The following is a 21,616-nucleotide window of genomic DNA, read 5'->3' on the forward strand; positions in this document are numbered from 1 at the left end:
GCATCAATGGCCGAAAATTAATCCTTAGTTGAGAGACTCACCCAATCTCGCTTAAGTTCTTGAACTTGCTAAGTCCGTTGAATCACCAGACCATGGACTATAATGACTGAAATTGATTGCACTAGCCTTCAAATCGAATCAACCACAGCCAAGGATTGACTGCTTTGATACCAATTGTCATGTCCCTAGGGTTCATGACTGGTTTAAGATGTAATTAGAAGGAATTCAGAAGTTAGATCAGAAGAGATGGGAGGAAGTTAGGGAGAACAAAATAGTGAGGGAAAGAAAAGGGAAAGAAAGAGAGAGATTAGAGAGAAATTGGAGGGAGATTGAGAGAATGTAAGAGAGGGAAATAAGAGATTTCAATTCATCAATTCAAGCCTCCAATAAACTCCTAACAGCAGCCTTATATAGACATCATTGACTTCTAACAGCCTAACCACTTGCTAACAATATATCCTAACAGTTATTATAAACCTATTACAAGATTACCCCCCTTTTATTATATTCCTATTACAACATTGACCCTCCTATACTCCTAGGTACATGACATTTATGAAGGACCAAAATAACCAACTGCTCACCTGTCACCTCCATTCAAAGCTATTCAATGAAGAAAGAGAAATAGGTGCTACATTGAGGCAACTTAGTAACTCCAACGAATATGGCAATTACATGTTCTATAGATGTATTTGTTCAAATGAACTAAAACAAGCATTGAAAAAAAATGAAGAATGGTAAATAAATTAAACCATTTAATATTTCAACAGAGGCATGAAAATGCATTAGAAAAGGGGGCCTTTTTTGGTTAACAAAATTATTTAATGTGATCCTTAAATAAAATGGATGTCAAATGAATGGAGAAAAAGCACTTTAGTGCTTATTTATAAGAATAAAGAAAACATTCAAAGTTGAAAAAATTATAAATGGATCAGGCTAATGAGCCTCATTATGAAACTTCAAGTGAGGGTAATTGAATGAAGGTTAAAGAGAGAAACTAAGGTTTTTTTAAACCAATTTGGTTTTGTTCCTGGTTGGTGAACGGTGGAAAATATCTACTTACTAAGACACCTAATGGAAAGGTCTAGAGATAAACAAAGAAGTTTGCACAATATTTATGGACCTGGAAAAGCCTAAGGAAAAGTCCCCAAAGAAGTCTTATAAAAGATATTAGAGAATAAAGGAGTTCAACTTCCTTATATTCAGGTTACCAAGGACGTGTACCATCAAGCAAAAACGTCTCTTAGGAGTTTCAAAGGAGACATTGAAGCTTTTCCAATTGTTAGATATTTATGACGCAACGTATAGCGTGTGTGTGAAAAAAACACACCAAAATAAATTTTTAAAAGAACAAATTTCAATGGCTGAAACTTGGCTTTCAAGAAGACGCAAAAACAAAACTGTTTTACTAAGAAAACCCAAATAGGTTGCCAAAATTTGTATTGAGAAAAACTGATTACAAACTCTAGATTCTAGGCATATTTATAGTATTTGGCTAATTCAAATCCATCCAATATTTGTAAACAAAATCCAACTAGAATCCTAATAAAAATAAAACCCTAATCAAACATGAAATTGAATTAAAATCATAAAACATATGAAGTAGAATAGAAGTAAAAATCCTAAAAAGTCTAAAATCCTTAAAACTTATGGAGTTATACTGTAGCGCTACTGTTCCGACAATATTGTAGCGTACTATAGCATTACTATTCCGGTTTGGGCTAGGTCGGCCTTGGATCAGGTCTTGAATATTAGTGACCCGATCATTCACCTCCACTTGAAAAAAAAATTGACCTCAAATTTTGATCCAGGTAGGACAACTCCACGTCCGACAAGTTCAAAGAGTGATTGGCCACATTGAATGTTTGGAAATACCCAAACCCTGACTCATTATAAGGATCAAAGGCTGCGTAGTATCGTGGCCACAACATGAACAACTGGAATAGTCCCTGGTTTAGAACTCTTGAACATTTTTGCTGAGGGAACATGAGCAAAGACATTCCTCCCCCTCTTAGCCCTATCTTCATTGGCATAGGTCCAACCATCGCCATGTTTGTTACCCTCTACCTCCACTGTATTATTACTGTTAGATTGAGGACATAGAACATTCTATCTTGAACGCTTCTCTAATCTGGTAGATCTTATCACAGGTCCTACTGCTCTCATCAACTTTCTTGATTTTGACTCCTCAACAGCTTCCGAATTCATCCGTAGATTTTCCTTGCCTGGAGAAGCATTCTTTTGTAACTATTTCGAATATAGGCTTATTCCATGACTACCAGCAGTCTCTCCATCACTTAAAATATTGACGTTTGAATCCTCTTTTGGTCCAAGCACTTGATCAGCTATAGCAACAACTGCTACAGCATTCTTAGTTTCGGAATCTAATTTCAGATTAATACCGAAAACAATTGCACTACCTGAGTTAACTAGCTTGGGAGATCCAACACCCCTATCCACAAAGAGACCCTTGTGACCATCTTGCTTTTGCAATCGCAAAGGTGAATATGTTCCTATTGCTTTCGATTCAACCATGCCAGAGCTTGAATAAACTGTAGAAGGATCTGCTACCATGGCCTCCATCTCCTTTATAGTCGCAAGCCGATCAAAAGAAACACCACCATCCTTGGATTGCGAAGTAATGCCTGAGCCCTCGGGACTAAAAAATACCCTAGTACGAGTCAACAACTTTGGAGTTTCTATCATGCTAGCAGCATAAACCAAACCTGAGTTTGCAAACGTTGAGGTTGCTGCGACAACATAATGTTCAAGATCAAGCTCCAAACTCACTGAAAAGCCATTCTTTAGTTTATATTCATTGTTTCCCAAATGGTTGTGTTGTTGCGCATTCCTCCTAACCCCTCTACCACTAGGGTTGGCTATCATACGAGCAAGATCATCCTCATCGTCACTATCATCCATCATTGGTCTTCTAGGATTAACGAAAACATGATTAATGGCTTATCTTCCCGGTTTAACGTAGCCGGCTTGATTCATGCCATTAGTCCAGTTCCGGTTATCATTAACTCGTTGTAAAACGCCCAATTGGTTGTTGATTTGCTCCAATTATTGTTGCATTGTACAAGTTATTTTTCATTGTTCTTCGATTGCTCTCCAAACTGCGGGCAACCCCCGATCACCGTCACGAGGCTGGTTGCTACCGTTACTTTCAAGATTGGTCATCTGATTGATTGGTTAACCGCTCTGATACCACCTAATGCAACGTGTAGCGCGTGTGAAAAAACACATCAAAATAAACCCTTGAAATAACAAACTTCAATGATCGAAACTTGGCTTTCAAGAAGACGCAAAAGCAAGACTGTTTGGCTAAGAAAACCCAAATAGGTTGTCGAAGTTTGTATTGAGAAAAATTGATTACAAACTCTAGATTCTAGGCATATTTATAGTGTTTGGCTAATCCAAATCTATCTAATATTTGTAAACAAAATCCAACTAGAATCCTAATAAAAAATAAAACCCTAATCAAATATGAAATATAATTAAAATCCTAAAACATATGAAGTAGAATAGAAATAAAAATCCTAAAAAATCTAAAATCCTTAAAACTTATGGAGTTCTACTATAGCGCTACTGTAGTGTACTATAGCATTACTGTTCTGGCCGATTATTGTTCCAGTTTGGGTTGGGTTGGCCTTAGACCGGGTCTTGAATATTAGTGACCGCATCAATTTATCTCTACTTGAAAATTTAATTGTTGATGTTGTTGTATTTGTAAATTTAATTGTTCATCAAGTAAAAGGGTGAGTAGAATTTTTACTTTGTGGATAAAAGTTTGAATTGGTCTCTTTTGTTAATTCCACCAACAACTAGTGCCTAAAAAGTAGCAACAATTCCTGATTTTTAATTCAATATTTATCCATTTTGTTTGAAAATAACCTACAAATTTGGCTCCACCACGAAAATAAAGTGAGCTACAATTACAATCTCTTGCTTTGCATTCCAGCAACAACTTCCTCTCTGTCTCTATCTCTTCTACTTTCTCTTCCATTCTTTCTTGTGATTTTTTTCAGAAAACAAAGAAAAATATTATTTCTTAGTTCTATTACTATTCTATATCAGTTTGAGCATTGGGAAATTGTTGGTTCAGGGATCTTCTTAGTGCACACAAGAAGTCCGACGGATTGTTGTATCTTGGAAGAACTGGAGGGGGGGGGGGGGGGGGGGGGCATGAAACTAAAAACCAGGTGTAGAAGGGGTGTTTCCTCTCTAAGGATAGTGCTTTGAGGCGGGGGGGGGGGGGGCGCGTGAAACTAAAAACCCGGTGTAGAAGGGGTGTTTCCTCTCTAAGGATAGTGCTTTAGCGTGCCTCAATCCACAGGCTATTCTAAACCTCTTTTTGTACAATTTTATCTTTGTTTGCTTTATCATTATTATTGGATGTTTCATTTGAATAAATAGAAATATAGATACCAATAGTCTTTTTTCTGTTCAAACCGCCTGTTAGGAATTTTGAAGGAGATATTGAAGCTTTCCAAATTGAGTAATTGGAATGTATGTCCAGAAAACATTTACAACTGGATGATATTATTGCAAACCTTGGAGATTAATTAGTAGAGATCCTCGAGTGGATGAAGATGCCTTTTGGGATTGGGGTGCTAATAACTTTGAAAAGATAACAGATGCAGTTACAAAGCAACCTGCAGATTCAACCATATACTGTTTTTAAGTCCAACCTAATCCTACATGGATGGATCATGTCCTAGTCAAGTCATCTTTAACTAGAATGTTGGAATGACCCACCTAATTCATCCCCTAAGCTTCATCATTGTCAAAGAAGGCAGTTATATGCCTCTTACTAAACCTGTTAAGCTCAAGGGTAAGTAAATAAAATTTTGATTATAACTAAAATATTTGTTATATAAATGTATTTCATTAACCTCTTGTGATGAAAAAGATATGTTTTTCGTGTTTGTGTATCTTAAGTCTATTGATGTTTTAGCCTAAGTCGATTGAAGTGAAGCAGAATGTTTAAACCTCGTCATATACCATTTAGGTCGACGAAATTCTTCTTCGATCAACCAAAGTTGGCCAGGGCCTCATATCTTAGGTCGACCTAGCTTTCGACCGAAATTGTGTTTTTGGTTACTAGACAACTTCGATTGATCGAAGTTGAATCGTCAACGATGATTATCCTAGTTTTTTAGATCTCTTGTTGTTGCACGCCAAGGGTATATTTCTTTATATATGTTTTATCATTGTCCTCAAAATCAGTCTGATTTTCTCTTGAAATTTTGTCTTTATAAAATGTTGTGCCCTTCAAGATTGCACGAAAATGGCTCGGAACCATTTCCCCGTTTCCGAAACATTTCCTGTTCCCATTTCAGACCTTATTTATGCCTATTTTTTTTAGAAGAATGTTCGTTTACGCGTTTCCGTTTCGTATCAAAACATTTCCCATTTTGGTTTCCGTGTAACCTAGGTCCCCTTAGCATTCACCTTTGACTTTTTATGCAAATGATTCTTTGTTGTGTTTAAGATTTCAACAAATGCTAGTTGGAGCCGGAAAAGAATGAAGAATTTTTTTAATTTCAGAAGATTGTTTACCCCTTTATTTGTAACAGCTAATTCTCTAAAAATGTGTATAAATACAAGGTGAGTATGAAGGCCAAAAACATATAGCAAAACAAACTTGAAAAAGCATTCAAACAAGAGTGAGAAATTCAAGTGCTGGAAGTGTGTTGGCTGATAGAATCCTCAACCATTGATGACTTGTTTGATATTGTCTATGGTTGTAAGTTTGTTATTTTTACTCACTTGTTGTATGAAATGATTGTAGTTGCTAGCAGTGTGCTAATGGTTCTTGTTTAGGCAGGAAATTGTTTGTTGGTTCTAGCCCCAATTAAAAATTAGTATTTATTCTCCCTAGTAGAACCTCAAACTAAGTCTTGAAAGAGAGGAGTAGGCTCTTGAGAGCTGAACCTCTATAAAAATTATTTTATTCCTTGTGGTTGTTTGATTTTATTTTTCTTATTGTTGGAGAACTTAGAAAAGTGATAAGAAGAATCGGGAGATCATCTAGATGTAGTTCCAGTTTAAAAATAGATAATTCTAGAGTTTAAATGTTGCATTTTAAATTGTAGATATTGTTGTATAAGTTTAAATTTATTTCCTAAGTTTTAGGAGATAAATTTTCCTAGTTTCTAGGAAATAGATAGTTTATATCTTCTCCTAAATTGTAGGAGAATTATTAGCAGCAAAGGTGTATATATTTTCATTCATACCTCTAGAATTATTCATTCAAGCTTTTCAGCTATCTCAAAGCTTATTTCATGATATCAAAGCCTGCTCTTCGATCCTAAAGCAGCCTCTATTCGATTCTTCCGTCCATGTCTTGTAGCTCTATTTGTTTCTTCCGTCCACACCTTGTTTCATCAATGGCTAATAACCAACCTAATCCTACTCTAACTGAGGCTTTTGCCACAAGTTCTCCAATCAATCCACCCTCAAGTTTTGCATCAAATCTTTCCAGCAACTCAATTGATCATCTTCCTATACAGATTACTCACCATAAGTTGAATGGGAGTAACTTTAGGGAATTGTTTCAATCAGTTATGTTGGTGATCAAGGGAAAAAGCAAGGTGGTTACTTAACCGGCTCTACTCCTCCTCCACTGAGCATAGTAGCCACATATGCTACCTGGGAAGCCGAGAATTCCACCATAATGGCCTGGCTGATCAATTCGATAGAACCTAAAGTAGGAAGAACTTACCTATTCTATAAAACCGCAAAGGAAATATGGGATTCAGTCCAAGACATGTACTCAAATTTGGAGAACTCATCCCAATGCTTTGAGATCAGATCTGGGATTAGAACCACACGATAAGATAACCTAAATGTTACTGATTACTTTAATGTTTTGGTTGAACTTTAACATGAGATGGATCTATTCTACACCATTAATTGAGAATGTTCTGCGTATAGTACAAAATATAGTAAGATGATTGAGAAGGATCGTGTGTTTGTTTTTCTACATGGTCTTAACCATGATTTGGATGAAAAGAGGCAAAATCTTAGGTACAAAGCCTCTGCCTTCACTTCAAGAAGTCGTTGCTGAGGAACGAAGGGAGGAAAGCCGAAGAAAGGTAATGCTAAATCAGCAAAGTGAGTCACCTTTAACTCACTAAAATTCGACTTTAGCTAGTTTTAAACAAGAAGAGAGTCAACCAAGAAACCTAGGACGGGAGAAGCAGTTGTGTGACCACTGTAAAAGGCCATATCACACCAAAGAAACATATTGGAAAATTCATGGGAAACCAGCTAACTGGAAGCCAAGAGGAAAGAAGGAGATTGGAAGGACTGCTTACATAGCTGATGCACCTAAGGAAGCAGGAAATAGTACCAGCCTTAACTTATCGGAGGAGCAGACTCATACCTTGTATAAGCTGCTAAGTCAAGGTATATCCTCTCCAAGTCCTCCTATGGCAGTTACTGCTTTACAAGGTAATTCCCATTACTCTCTAAATTCCAGCAAACTCTCTAAGAATACATGGATAACGGATACGGATGCTTCCGACCATATGGCCTGTTCAACCCGCTCAATGACAGAATACACCCCGTGTGGCAATCCTATAGACATTTCAATGGTTGATGGTACCACTTCTCTAGCCAAAGGATATGGAATAGTTTGTATTTTTGGTTTAAAACTTAAATCAGTCTTGCATTTACCCAGTTTAAGATGCAATTTATTGTCAGTCCATAAGATTACTCAAGATACGAATTGTTGTGTGACCTTCTTTCCTTCATCATGTTTATTTCAGGACCAAGTATCAGGGAGGACGATTGGCAATGCTAAAGCTAAGGATGGGCTTTATTATTTAACAAATGATAGGATTTTTTCTTCTACAAATAAGGTTGTTTTGACAACCACAACCATTGCCAAGGTTTTGTTGTGGCATAATCGTTTAGCTCACCCAAGTTTTCCTTATCTTAAATTCTTGTATCCACATTTTTCATCAATAAAAAACAAACTTTATCATGTGAACAGTGTACCATTGCCGAACAGTCTCATTCTTCTCATCCAATTCAATCTTATAAGCCATCTAAACCATTCCATTTAGTTCATGGTGATATTTGGGGACCATCTAAAACCCCTAATATTTCTAGTTTTAAATGGTTTATAACCTTTATTGATGATTGTTGACTTATCAGAACGTTAAGAGATCTGCTTAGATTAGAAAAGATTTCTAATTACCATTTAGGAGTCTTTATTGATTATGTCCATATGTATCTTAGTGTATATTTCCTTCCTTGTGTTTTAATTTGTTTCCTTAGAGATGGTTTCCTTTTTGATAGTTTCTATTTTTTGATGTAATCTCTCCCTCTATAAGAGGACTGCTGTATCCATCAGATTATTATTATGAAAGCATAATCCTGAATTCCTACATGGTATCAAAGCCTTTCCCCTCCCTTCCAATATTTTCGAAACCCTAATAGTGCCTTCATTGCACTTCTTTGTACCGAACTCCTCTAGGGTTTCAGCCCAGCCTTAATTGTTGTTTTGCTCTGTTCTGTTGTTCAGCAATTCTATTCCAACTGCACTTCTAGTTTCCCTTTCCAAACTCAATCTTCTTAAGACATGTCAGAGATATTAGAGGCGACTCCAGTCATTACCACTGTTGAATCCTATCCTAGTGATCAGCAACCAATGGGAGGGCGTGATCTGCCTGGGATGCATCCTTCCTATCGACTTGATGGGCGAAACTTCTTGCAATGGTCTCAGCTTGTGAGCACATTCCTCAAAGGCCGAGGAAAGCTAAGCCATCTGACCGGAACTCCTCCAAAAGATTCGGACCCATCCTTCACAGCAAGGGAAATTGAAGATTCATCAATCATGTCATGGCTTTGGAGTGCCATGCAGCCGGAGATAAGTAAAAACTTTATGTTTTTAATGTCAGTTAGGGACATTTGGGAGACTGTGAGGCAAACCTATTCTAAAGTTCAAGATGCCTTGTATCCACATTTTTTCATCAATAAAAAACAAACTTTATCATGTGAACAATGTACCATTGCTGAACAGTCTCATTCTTCTCATCCAATTCAATCTTATAAGCCATCTAAACCATTCCATTTAGTTCATAGTGATATTTGGGGACCATCTAAAACCCCTAATATTTCTAGTTTTAAATGGTTTATAACCTTTATTGATGATTGTTGACTTATCAGAACGTTAAGAGATCTGCTTAGATTAGGAAAGATTTCTAATTATCATTTAGGAGTCTTTATTGATTATGTCCATATGTATCTTAGTGTATATTTCCTTCTTTGTGTTTTAATTTGTTTCCTTAGAGATAGTTTCCTTTTTGATAGTTTCTATTTTTTGATGTAATCTCTCCCTCTATAAGAGGACTGCTGTATCCATCAGATTATTATTATGAAAGCATAATCCTGAATTCCTACATGGTATCAGAGCCTTTCCCTTCCCTTTCAATATTTTCGAAACCCTAATAGTGCCTTCATTGCACTTCTTTGTACCGAACTCCTCTAGGGTTTCAGCCCAGCCTTAATTGTTGTTTTGCTCTGTTCTGTTGTTCAGCAATTCTGTTCCAGCTGCACTTCTAGTTTCCCTTTCCAAACTCAATCTTCTTAAGACATGCCCGAGATATTAGAGGCGACTCCAGTCATTACCACTGTTGAATCCTATCCTAGTGATCAGCAACCAATGGGAGGGCGTGATATGCCTGGGATGCATCCTTCCTACCGAATTGATGGGTGAAACTTCTTGCGATGGTCTCAGCTTGTGAGCACATTCCTCAAAGGCAGAGGAAAGCTAAGCCATCTGATCGGAACTCCTCCAAAAGATTCGGACCCATCCTTCACAGCAAGGGAAATTGAAGATTCATCAATCATGTCATGGCTTTGGAGTGCCATGCAGCCGGAGATAAGTAAAAACTTTATGTTTTTAACGTCAGCTAGGGACATTTGGGAGACTGTGAGGCAAACCTATTCTAAAGTTCAAGATGTCTCGATGATTTTTGAGGTTAAGACTAAGATTAGTAAGACAAGGCAATGGGCATCCACTATAACAGAATATTATAATAAAATGAAGGGGATGTGGCTAGAACTAGATCATTATCAAGGTATCAAGATGGAGTGTAGCAATGATGCTGTCAAACTTAAACAAATTCAAGAACAGGACAGGATTGTAGAGTTTCTAGCAGGGATTAATTCGGAATATGATCAAGTGAAGATCCTAGTGCTTCGTAGGGAAAAATTACCTTCTCTTAATGAGGTTTTTTCCATTGTTCGAAGTGAGGAAAACAAAAGGATGGCTATGCTAGGAGATCACAGTGTTGAAGGCTTAGCCATGGTGTCAAGCCATAGAGATGGATCTCGGTTTAAAGCAGGACAGGCAAAAAATTCGTGAAAAAATTCAGGACGAGAAGGTTTGTGGTGCAGTTATTGCAAAAAACCTAGGCATACTAAGAATAATTGCTTCAAACTCCATGGCAAAGAAGTTGTGCTAAGCAGGATAGGCAGATTTAAGAGTCGTCAAGCCTATTTTTACAACACAGATCAAGGGGAAGCTAAATCAGCAGGTAAACCTGAATCTATTGGTGCTAATATTTCACAATTGAATGCAGAAGAGATGAACAAACTCAAGAATTTCCTCAAAACTCTTCAAGATGGAGCCTCTTCACTTGCACAATAAGGTAAACTCACCAATTCTGAGTGTTTTCTGCCTTTAAAACTACTGGGAATACCAATTGGGTCCTTGATTTAGGAGCTACTGATCACATGACCCCTCACATAAATTCCTTTGACACTTACCAACCTCTTGTTAGCCCTAAACATATTGTTATTACTAATGGAACCATTGTTCCTATTGCTGGCCAAGGTACAGTTAAATTCAGCCCTTTGCTAACAACCAAACAAATTCTTCATGTCCCACAGTTAGCTACCAATCTTATATCTGTTCACCAACTAACCAAAGAATTAAATTGTCGTGTTATCTTCTATCCTCATATGTGTGAATTTCAGGACATGATCGCGGGGAAGATGATTGGTGTGGCTGAGGAGCGCAATGGGTTGTATACCTTACACAAGGCAGGCCATTCTACAGAGAAGCAGCAACCTACCATTGCTTGTTCATCTCATTCTGTTTCAGCATCCAACACCATTTGGCTTCAACATTATAGATTAGGTCATCCACCCTTTCCTTTATTAAAAGCTATGTTTCCTCATTTGTTTAAATCTTTAGATCCTAGGATGTTTCCATGTAATGTGTGTGTGTTGTCCAAACACCATAGGGTGTCTTATCCTATGAGTAACAAATTATCTTCTAAACCTTTTTCCCTAGTTCATTCAAATGTTTGGGGACCATCCAAAATATCCAACTATTCTAGGGCTCGGTAGTGTGTTTCCTTTATTGATGACTGTACTCGCATGTGTTGGATATTTCTCTTGAAAAAAAAGGCTGAAATTGGCACCATCTTACCTTATTTTTGCAAAATGGTATCCACACAATTTGGTACTCCTATCCAAAAATTCAGAACAGATAATGCTAAATATTATTTTAATAATCAATTGAATTCTTTCTTTCAACATGAGGGTATTGTTCATGAGTCTTCCTACGTAGACACTCCACAACAAAATGGAGTCGCAGAGCGAAAGATGAGACATCTCCTTAATGTGGCTCGCACACTCTTTCATCACACTCGTGTACCTAAAACCTATTGGCGTAAAGCCGTTTTAACCGCGGCCTATGTCATCAACCACGTTCCCTCCAAAGTCCTAAATCACCGTAGCCCACTCCAGTGCCTATCCTCTTTTTTTTCCCGATTACTATTTGCATACTCCTCTCCCTCTCCGTGTGTTTGGTTGCGTGCGCTTTGTTCATATCCCCAAAATACATCGGGATAAGCTTGATCCTCGTGCCCTTCAGTGTATCTTCCTAGGGTATTCCCAACCCAACAAGGTTACAAGTGCTATCACCCTCCAACTCGGAAGTTCTTTGTATCCAAAGATGTCTTTTTCCTTGAATCTCAGCCCTTCTTTGGCTCTCCAGACCTTGGTCCTCAAGGGAAAACTCGAGGAATTGAAGACCAAGACTAATTTGAAATTTTTCCTATCCTAGCACCAACTCCTGTTTTGTCTAGTTCTAATCCTTCTTCCTCTACTGTTCTAGCCCAATCTCCTAACCCTTTTCCTCTACCTACAGAATGTATTGAACAAGCAGTTCACAAGCCATCCTCTCCGGTTCGGTTTAAGGATTCTCCCAATGTGTTCAAAAGGAGGCAACCTATTGTGGAGTCTCAGCCCTCACCAGCATCAGATCCAGGTACTGAAACTGCACAATCATTAGATACATCCCTTTCCAGCCCCATTTCTGATGATTTAGACCTACCAATTGCTGTGAGAAAAGGGGTCAGAAGCTATACTTTATACCCTTTAACCGATAACTTGTCTTATCATCGCTTCTCCCAAAACCACAAAAGCTTCCTCACCTCATTAGACTCTATTGTTATTCCCAAGTCAGTAGAAGAGGCTCTAAAAGACCAAAATTGGAAACAAGCCATGCAAAAGGAAATGAATGCCTTAAATAAAAATTAGACATGGGAATTGGTACCTAGGTCTAAAGGAATCACTCCAATTGGATGCAGATAGATATTTGATTTGAAGTATAAAGCTGATGGCACACTAGAAAGGTATAAAGCTAGACTAGTGGCCAAAGGATATACTCAGTCTTATGGCATAGATTACCTCGAGACTTTTGCACCAGTGGCAAAAATGACAACGATGAGAATTCTTATATCCTTGGCAGCTCATTTTAGGTGGAAAATGCAACAGTTAGACGTGAAGAATGCTTTCTTACATGGGGATTTAGAAGAGGAGATATACATGGAAGTGCCTCCTGGTTTTCAGGAAAGGGATCCAAGTACAGTATGTAAACCTAAAAGGGCCCTATATGGACTTAAACAGTCTCCTCGGGCATGGTTTGGCAGATTTTCTAAGGTAATGAAGTCTACGGGATATGCTCAGAGCAAAGGTGATCACATTCTTTTTTTCAAACATTCAGGCGGAAAAGTTATAGCACTCTTAGTGTATGTTGATGATATAGTTGTGACTGGAAGTGATATGGAAGTACAATAGAGTTTAAAAAGAAAATTAGCTGAAGAATTCGAGATCAAAGACCTTGGGGCACTTAAATATTTCCTAGGAATTGAGGTAGCCTACTTAAAGATTGGAATCTTTCTATCACAACGCAAGTACATTCTTGATCTTCCAGCTAAAACTGAAATGACAGGAGGAAAAGGGTCTAGTATACCTGTGGATCCTAATCTCAGATTGTAGGAGAACTCAGAGGGACAAATGGTTGATAAAGGGAGATTCCAGAGACTTGTGGGCAGGTTGATATATCTCTCACATACTAGGCCTGATATTGCCTTTGTTGTCAATCTAGTAAGTCGGTTCATGCATTGTCCAACCGAGGAGCACATGCAAGCTATACGGAAAATCCTAAACTATCTAAAGGTAACACCAGGTAAAGGCATTTTGTTTAAATTAGGGACTGAATTGAATGTACAATGATTCACTGATGCAGATTATGGTGGATCCTTGGTTGATAGGAGATCCACTACAAGCTATTGTGTGTTTTTGGGGGGAAACCTAGTGTCTTGGAGGTGTAAAAAGCAAAATGTTGTGGTAAGATCCAGTGCAGAAGCAAAGTTTAGGGCAATGGCCCTTGGATTGTGTGAACTTTTGTGGCTTCGGATTATCTTAGAAGACTTGAAAATCAAGGTTCAAGGTACTATTGACTTACTTTGTGATAATCAATCAGCTATTAATATTACTCATAATCCAGTACAGCACGACAAAACTAAACATATAGAGATTGATCGGCACTTTATCAAGGAAAAATTGGATGCTGGGTTAATTCGAATCCCATATGTGCCATCTGAAGATCAAGTGGCAGATGTGTTGACTAAAGGGCTAGCTGGAAGAAGGTTCAATGTTTTAGTAAGCAAGCTGGGAATGGTTGATATCCACTCTCCAGCTTGAGGGGGAGTGTTGACTTATCAGAATGTTAAGAGATCTGCTTAGATTATGAAATATTTCTAATTATCATTTAGGAATCTTTCCTAATTATCATTTAGGAATCTTTATTGATTATGTCCATATGTATCTTTGTGTATATTTCCTTCTTTGTATATTTCCTTCTTTGTGTTTTAATTTGTTTCCTTTTTGATAGTTTCCATTTTTTGATATAATCTCTCCCTCTATAAGAGGACTGCTGTATCCATCAAATTATTATTATGAAAGCATAATCCTGAATTCCTACAATGATCATTCTAGGGCATGTTGGGTGTACCTTATGAGAGAAAAATCTAAAGCTTGCAATATTTTTAAGAAATTTCACAAACTCATCTTAAATATGTTTCAAACTTCCATCCAAATTCTTCATACTAATAACGGTCGAGAATATTTCTCTCATGACCTTACCAATTATTTATTTGAACATGGTATTCTATATCAAAGCTCTTGTCCATACACACCACAGCAAAATGGTGTGGTTGAAAGAAAAAACCGTCATCTTCTAGAAATGGCTCGAGCTATGATATTCACCACCCATGTCCCACATTTCTATTGAGGGAAAACAATCCTTACAGTTGCATATTTGATCAATAGACTTCCCTCAAAGACCCTAAAATTTCAAACCCCCCTTGTTGTCCTTTGTTCTCTCTCTCCAACCATTAGCCACTTACATTCTCTTCCGCCAAAAATTTTTGGTAGCACTGTGTATGTTCACAATAACCAGCAAACCTTACCAAGTTGGATCCCAAGGCCCTTAAATGTATCTTTATTGGGTACTCTCCCTCCCAAAAAGGTTACAAATGCTATAACCCTCTCAAACAGCAAGTCTTGGTCTCCACAAATGTAACATTCTATGAAGACCACCCGTTTTACCCCTCACTAGTTTTAGTTCCTGCATCTTCATCCCTTCCCAGAGCCTTCTCCTTTTTTCTTACCCTCCCTTGATTCTCCTCTACCCTTATACTCTCAAGGGGAGAATTTCTGGCCTCTCCGCCTGTTAGTTCTGATAGCATAAGGGCAAATCCTCCAAGTTCTTCTCCTATTTTTCCTAATCCTTCCTCTCAGTCAAACATTGTACCTGAACCTCATGTCCCAACTCCATATTCAGCAACTAAACATCCTCTGCAAGTGTATTCTAGACGTCCAAAGGCCCGTCCTGAAGCACAGCAAAACCAATCACCACTTCCAGATGCTGGTCTATCAGAAAACATCACTGAAAATGAGTCTATCAACAGTGATAATTTGGATTGGGCTATGACTATTGCTCTAAGGAAAGGGGTAAGATCTTGTGTCAAGTATCCTATGTCTAATCACTTGACTTATGCTAAATTATCCCCTCAGTACAAGAAATTTGTTGCAAGTATTGACAACATTGCAGTTCCAAGAAATATTCAAGAGGCTATGAATGATCCTAAGTGGAAAGCTGCAACTATGGAGGAGATGAGTGCCTTTGTGAAAAATAACACATGGGATATTGTTAAACTACCGTCAAACAAAAGGGTGGTTGGTTGTAGATGGGTTTTTACAGTAAAACATAATGCAGATGGAAGTATTGAAAGATACAAGGCAAGATTGGTTGCACGAGGGTTTACTCAAACATATGGGATCGACTATGAGGAGACTTTTGCTCATGTGGCCAAACTCAATTCAAATCGAGTATTAATTTCCCTTGCTGTTAATCTTGATTGGCCTCTACTTCAATTTGATATTAAAAATGCTTTTTTGAATGGTGATTTGGATGAGAAGATATATACGAGAATACCCCCAGGATTTGAACAGGAAATTGGTAATGGAAATGTGTGCAAATTAAAGAAATCCCTATATGAATTAAAGCAATCTCTAAGAGTTTGGTTCAAGAAATTTAGCAGGACTCTCAATTGTTTGGGATATAAGCAAGGGCAAGCTGACCATACCTTGTTTATAAAGTCCACGGTAGAAGGAAAAAAGGCCATACTAATTGTTTATGTTGAAGACATTATTGTGACAAGTGAAGACTTACATATAGGAAATTGAAAATTTGAAAAAGCAATTAAAAACTGAATTTAAAGTGAAAGACCTAGGAGTCACGAGATACTTCCTAGGAATGAAGGTGGCTTGGAGTAAAGACAGACTATTCATCTCTCAAAGGAAGTACACACTTGATTTGTGAAAGGAAACTGGGATGTTAGCATGTAGACCAGCTAGTACTCCTTTAGAAAAGGGTTGGAATGTTGAAGAAAAAGAAGACACTCCTGTTGAAAAAAAAAGGTACCAAAGGTTGGTTGGTAGACTAATTTATTTATCACTTACAAGGCCAGACATAGCCCATGCAGTAAGTGTCATAAGTCAATACATGCATTCCCCTACTCAAAAGCATATGAATGCAGTGTTCCATGTTCTAAGATACCTCAAGAGAATGCCTAGGAAAGGGTTGATGTTCAAGAAAACTAATGAAAGAAGAATTGAATGTTTTGAGGATGTTGATTGGGCTGGTTCATGTGAGGATAACAGGTCAACTTCAGGTTATTGCACCAAGTTATAGCGTAATGTGGTTACTTAGAGGAGCAAAAAGCAACTCGTGGTGGCTTAAAGCAGTGCCGAGGCCGAATTCCATGCTATTGCTCAAGGGATATGTGAAGTAATTTGGCTGGAACGGGTGATGGAAGACTTGGGAATATCCTTATCTCAACCAACAGAAATTTATAGTGATAACAAATCCGCTATCAATATTGTGAAGAATCCGGTTCAGCATGACTGAATAAAACACGTAAGAATTGATAGGAGTTTTATAAAAAGGGAAATTGAAGAAGGAGGAATCAGTTTATCCTATATTCCAACTACTAATCAAGTAGCTAATGTTTTCACAAAAGCTATTGGGTTCGAGTTACTAATTGGCAAGCTGGAAATGACTTGTATCTATTCCTCAGCTTAAGGGGGAGTGTTGAAGAACTTAGAAAAGTGATAAGAAGAATCGGGAGATCATCTAGATGTGGTTCTAGTTTAAAAATAGATAATTCTAGAGTTTAAATGTTGCATTTTAAATTGTACATATTGTTGTATAAGTTTAAATTTATTAATTTTCAAAAAACCCAATTCCCCCCCCCCCCCCCCCCGCGGGGGTATTTTTCTGGGCAACAAAACCTTTTTGAGAAAATCTTACCCAGAAGCACATATACAAGAATTAGGTTGCCTCTGCTCTTTGAGCTGCTGAGCAGATATGCCTGACACAAAAGGCCAGCCCATGATGCTGATACGTGCCTACATTTTTACCGAGCTTGGTTCAGCGCAGATAGTTCTATACTACTAGAGCTTGGCAGTTGGCACAAGAAAGTGATGCAACCAATGTGACATTGTCTTGCTTTGAAGATTTTGGCACGGGACTTAGAATTGAGGTATCAACTCCAAACTTGAACTTGCCAAGGATTCAGGGCAGTAACCCTTGTCCTAATGACTTGAAAAAATGATATGAAAAATCACATTCAAGGGCAAAAGAACCAAACATTATTTCAAGATGTTTCATAAAGCAAGGAGGGGAACCCTTAAAGTTCAAGATTACAATTTTTCCTTTAGTGAATTATATAATGTTTGCTTTGACTGAACCATTTGAACTTGTTTGTTGATTTCAATACCATATCAAAAAATGATAAAGCTCCCATCAGATTGTGAAATTTGTTCCACCATTCTTATTAGTATCTTTGGCCCTTGTGCTTTACAATATTCCTGTCTCTTTACGAAGCACTAAAATAGTAGGGCAAGAAATTTAATTTGCTAATTATGCTTCCTTTTAATCTAGTGTGCATGCTTGTGTCTACATATGAACAGGAGGAAGAATTTGCACATCAGTTTCAAGCGTTCTGTATCGGTAGACGGAAGATGGGAAATTAGGAATTTGAAAAGGAGGAGCGAAGCATGTTCGTCTATGTCTGCAAGATGAGAGAGAGAGAGAGAGAGAGAGAGAGAGTATATGGGAAGATATCTAAAAGGAAATCACCTCAACATTTCCAATGTAGAACAGTATCCAATGATAAATTCCATGGTAATGATTAAGAGAGATGCTAAACACCATTTCAAGTGGGAAGACATTACAAATGGCGTACATTAGAAATTCTCAGCAAAAAAAAAAACAAGAAAAGGGCATACATTAGAAATTCTCAGCAAAAAAAAAGGGAGGAGGAGGGGGGGGGGGGGGGGGGGGCATGCATTAGAAAGGAGCACCAATATATATGAAATGCAAAACGTGTAAAGCATATCAAATGCAAAGCGTATCTTCATCCAATTGAAATACAAAGTCAGATGTTTAGGGGGTTCTTAAACCAATTAACTAACCTTCGTAATTACAATTACGAAGCAGCGCAGTGACAACATGACGCGTAGAATCATCGTCTTCCACCAGCAAAACCTTGATGGATCTTAGATGGAGAAACCTCTCCCAACAAGCCACGGTCCCTTGAGGATTTTGCAGGGGCACTTGCAGGGCATCTTGTGCCTCCACCGCCCGTCCACCTACATCTTTCACATCTTCATCAATTCTATTAGTCCTCGGAACCTCATCCGCAGGCCCGCCTTGACCTTCACTCACAATCCCATCTGGTTCACTCTTCTTGCTCCGTTTCACCGATTCCTGCTTCCCGTCGCCATCAACTTTCATTGAAACACCCCCTGCCAACCAGATTCAAAAAACACCAGTGATGAGGAAGGCACGAAATCTAACCTCACATAAATCCGCTGATACACCTTCCTCGACGCATAAAATAAACAATACATAGCTTCGTCTTCAACAACCCAATCTCTTCAAATACAAACCCTACACAAACCTAAACCAATCAACCACGATTCGGATCCAGAACCAAACCCGCAGAGCAAGCCATTGCCAGTCTTACAAACCTCCCCGAAGCCTGTAAGCACAAAGCTGTCATCAGTCAAAGAAGCACTCAAAACCCTAAACACCTCCAATACCTCTAAGATCTTGAAATCCTACACTTCTTTCGGAAGAATCACCTCCAAGATTTCACTTGTACAGAGGAAAACAGCCGTTCTCGAGCTCAATTAAGCTACAGAACTGGACACAGTCAATTGCGGTGGATGAACACCAAAGATAGTCGAGATCGTGATTAATTAGGATTAAACCTAGGGTCTAGAGACGATTAGTTTGACTTTTTTATTCGATGAGATAAAGCTAGAAGAGGTAGAGTGGTTTGAGAAACAGAGAGAGAGCGAAAGGTGGAAGAAAAGGGGTTGAAGAAGAAGAAATGGTTCCTCCGAGGAAATCGGGCGAAGAGACTGAAAAATCCCAGGGTAATGACGTCGACAAATTGCAGGCCGGGGGAGTGCCATGTAAGACTGACTAGCTTACACGTGGCCGAGTTTCCTTGACGTGGATTAAAATCAGCTGGACGAAATCAAAACGCGATTGCTCGAGCCGCTCTGCACCGGGATCGAACTGATCCTGGCGGGACACGTGGTTGATCAGTGCGACGTCGTTTTATTGACGTCAACGTCCCGTCATACGTCTCGCTGAGTCTTTCACGGTCGTGACGGCGTTACTTATCCTAAATGACGGGATCACCCTTCTCATTCTGATAGAATGACGAAATTGCCCACTCGGGATATTTGCCCCATGTGGTTTGGCAAGGCATGCGGGAAATATCTTGTGAAAACGAAATGTTGTGGTGTGGCACGAGCACAGAAGAGCCGGTGGACCCGCAGATTCTCTTTTATCTATTTCTATGTAAGTACCCATATCATCTGTGTTATCGATAGACCCTATATAGGTGAGTCTGTTACCTAATTTATTGTGTAATTATTTATTTTTAAAATATTAATACATTTTATTATTATTTCTAATTAAAAATCATTTACCTAATTTATTATCTACATGTATTTTCAAATTTTATAGCATAATATAGTAACTAAGCATGACGCCATTATAGTACTTAAAAACTATTAAAATTTGACCGAAAATATATTTTATTCAAATATTTTTACTTCTTTTGTGTGACTATCTAAATTTTTTATTATAGTTTTAGGCTTACATTTTTTAAGTCAATTATATCTTGTATTTTAACCTTTTTTTTCTTGTATTAACTAAAATTTTTTATTATTTCAATTACACTACTAGATTTACATTTAAATTTGATTTTATCCTTATACCTTGATATAAACAAAATATAATGTGTACATTACTATCTCATTTTTTTTTATTTTTTTAACATAAAAATACAATAAGATACAAAAACGAAAATATGGGTTTGACATTAAACATTTGCATTTTCTACTTAAAAAGTTCAAAAGATATGATTTGATAACTGAATGAATAAGATGTGTATTAACCCATAGACTAGCCTGCTAGGGGCACCTCGACAAAGCCCATCCAAGCTGATAGGGTAAGTCCGAAAAGGTTGGACAAAGCCTACTAACTATATTTTTATTTTTATTTTTATTTTTATAGGATAAATTATTTTAAATTTTTACAATAGAAAATTAATAAAAACAACAAATAAAATATTTGTATCCTAGTTTTATTGTAATACCTCATTATATAATTTTTTGAATAAATGAAAAATTACAAAAAATGTCCACACTAAGATCGTGTTTGGTGGTTTCTCACGAATTAAAATTTTAAGACATTCTTGTTAATTTAACATTGATAAGGGATAAGCATTCGATTGGTTCGATAAAACCAAATTGCTCAAATTAAATAGATTGATTTTTTTAAAAAAATTAAATCGAATTGACTAAATAATTGTTTAAATCGGGAAACAAAATAAATAAGCTAAATAAAATAAAAATAAAAAACTTGAATCCTTCGATTATGTTGAACAACTTATTCTTTTGCAGTTTTGCTAAATCTATCATTCCCTGGTTTTTAATTTGATCAAAACATAATTTTTAACATTTGACTTGGTTCATTATTTTGATTGTTATGCTTATAAAAAATAGATTTTAGTTATAAAATATTTTTAATACATGTAAATTAACAATATAGTATATGTATATATATTGTGTCTAGTAATATAGGCCTAAGTCCAAAAAAATATATTCAAATGTCAATTGAAATAAGAAATTCACGTAAAAGTTGCAAGTGCATGAAGTTATCAACCGAGAGACATTAGTTGAGTAGACCGAGACCAAGAGACAACAAAATTACCTCACCCAAGAGCCTTTATTGAGACCTTTGACAAACTTTATTAAAAATCCATGCATTGCTCCACAATTACCATTTTGGAGACTTTATGATATCAGAGTCTACAAATTTGGAAGAAGGCTCAAAATATTCGTCAATGATTGTGGCTTTCCATTATCGTGTCAGTTTATTCCCTTTATAAATATAAGACTTATACTTGAGTAAAAGTGCACTTACAACTCTACCTAGACTATAAATATATTTGCCTTTTACATTTTACATTATCATTCAAATACTGCCTTATGCATCGGAGACCTCGCAGATATCACCTTCACCCCAAATCGATTTTTTTCTCGCAAGTTACCCACGTCGTGCAAGTTACTTGCTTATCACAAGTTACTAACTATTATACGTTATTTTCGCATCACTCCTTATGGGCCAGGCTCGGTTCAATGGGCCAGC

The 21,616-nt window shown here is 37.3% G+C and overlaps 1 protein-coding gene across 2 annotated transcripts in view; it reads right to left on the reverse strand.

Moving 5' to 3' along the window:
- Nucleotides 1-19,327, reverse strand: part of LOC127789908 (two-component response regulator-like APRR3) — a 31,289-nt gene extending 11,962 nt beyond the window's left edge. The window contains exons 1-3 of one of the 2 annotated variants that reach the window (XM_052318997.1): nucleotides 19,030-19,327; nucleotides 18,846-18,926; nucleotides 18,358-18,690 (exon numbers count right to left, since the gene is read on the reverse strand). In XM_052318997.1, the coding sequence (XP_052174957.1) occupies nucleotides 18,358-18,679 (322 nt within the window). In that variant the 5' untranslated portion in view covers nucleotides 18,680-18,690; nucleotides 18,846-18,926; nucleotides 19,030-19,327. Of the gene's footprint in view, nucleotides 1-18,357; nucleotides 18,691-18,845; nucleotides 18,927-19,009 lie in introns of both variants that reach the window. The other variant, XM_052318998.1, reaches the window with a different exon arrangement.
- Nucleotides 19,328-21,616: the final 2,289 nt, after the last annotated feature.

This window comes from Diospyros lotus, chromosome 14 (assembly GCF_014633365.1).
Source record: "Diospyros lotus cultivar Yz01 chromosome 14, ASM1463336v1, whole genome shotgun sequence".
Taxonomy (NCBI): domain Eukaryota; kingdom Viridiplantae; phylum Streptophyta; class Magnoliopsida; order Ericales; family Ebenaceae; genus Diospyros; species Diospyros lotus.